This window comes from Penaeus monodon, chromosome 29, assembly GCF_015228065.2.
Source record: "Penaeus monodon isolate SGIC_2016 chromosome 29, NSTDA_Pmon_1, whole genome shotgun sequence".
Taxonomy (NCBI): domain Eukaryota; kingdom Metazoa; phylum Arthropoda; class Malacostraca; order Decapoda; family Penaeidae; genus Penaeus; species Penaeus monodon.
This window is the reverse complement of record NC_051414.1, coordinates 31,712,755-31,713,172: the sequence shown is the minus strand read 5'-3', so window position 1 is coordinate 31,713,172 and position 418 is coordinate 31,712,755. Positions and strand designations below refer to the sequence as shown.

General features: G+C 38.3%; 2 protein-coding genes across 2 annotated transcripts in view; both read left to right on the top strand.

Moving 5' to 3' along the window:
* LOC119592167 (holotricin-3-like) overlaps positions 1–418 on the top strand; it is a 3,110-nt gene that overhangs the window by 2,236 nt on the left and 456 nt on the right. The window lies entirely within an intron of this gene.
* The window catches only part of LOC119592169 (holotricin-3-like), a 575-nt gene continuing 338 nt past the window's right edge, over positions 182–418 (top strand). Inside the window, exon 1 of the mRNA XM_037940992.1 lies at positions 182–224. Coding sequence (XP_037796920.1) covers positions 216–224 — 9 coding nt within the window. The 5' untranslated portion in view covers positions 182–215. The remainder of the gene's footprint in view (positions 225–418) is intronic.

Below are 418 nucleotides of genomic sequence, written 5' to 3'. Positions count from 1 at the left end.
CGAGTGTCTGTGTCCATAAGTATATACGCATTTTTTAAAAATCGTTATTGAGAAATCTGTTGAACAAACTTTCATGTGACAGGACAGCGTCCTTCGAAAAGGTCTTTCGTGGTTTCAGGAACACAAAGTGACTCATTCTGTCACGTATATAAGCTTCGAATCCGTCAGGATCTGAGCACATTCCATCCTGCTTCTTTGCGACGCTCATTCTCACCATGAAGCTCGTAAGTGATAGCTCTTTAACCTGTGCAAAAAAGTGTACGTAAATGGAAATTATATTACACTTCAAATGTCACAAATATGTGTTTGGTATTATCTTAAAATGTCAGTTGCTGTTTAACTATTCCCTCACATCCCCCCCCCCCCCTTCCTTTTTTTTCTCTCTCTTATTAAGAAAAAATAACTACTTCTATTGGTC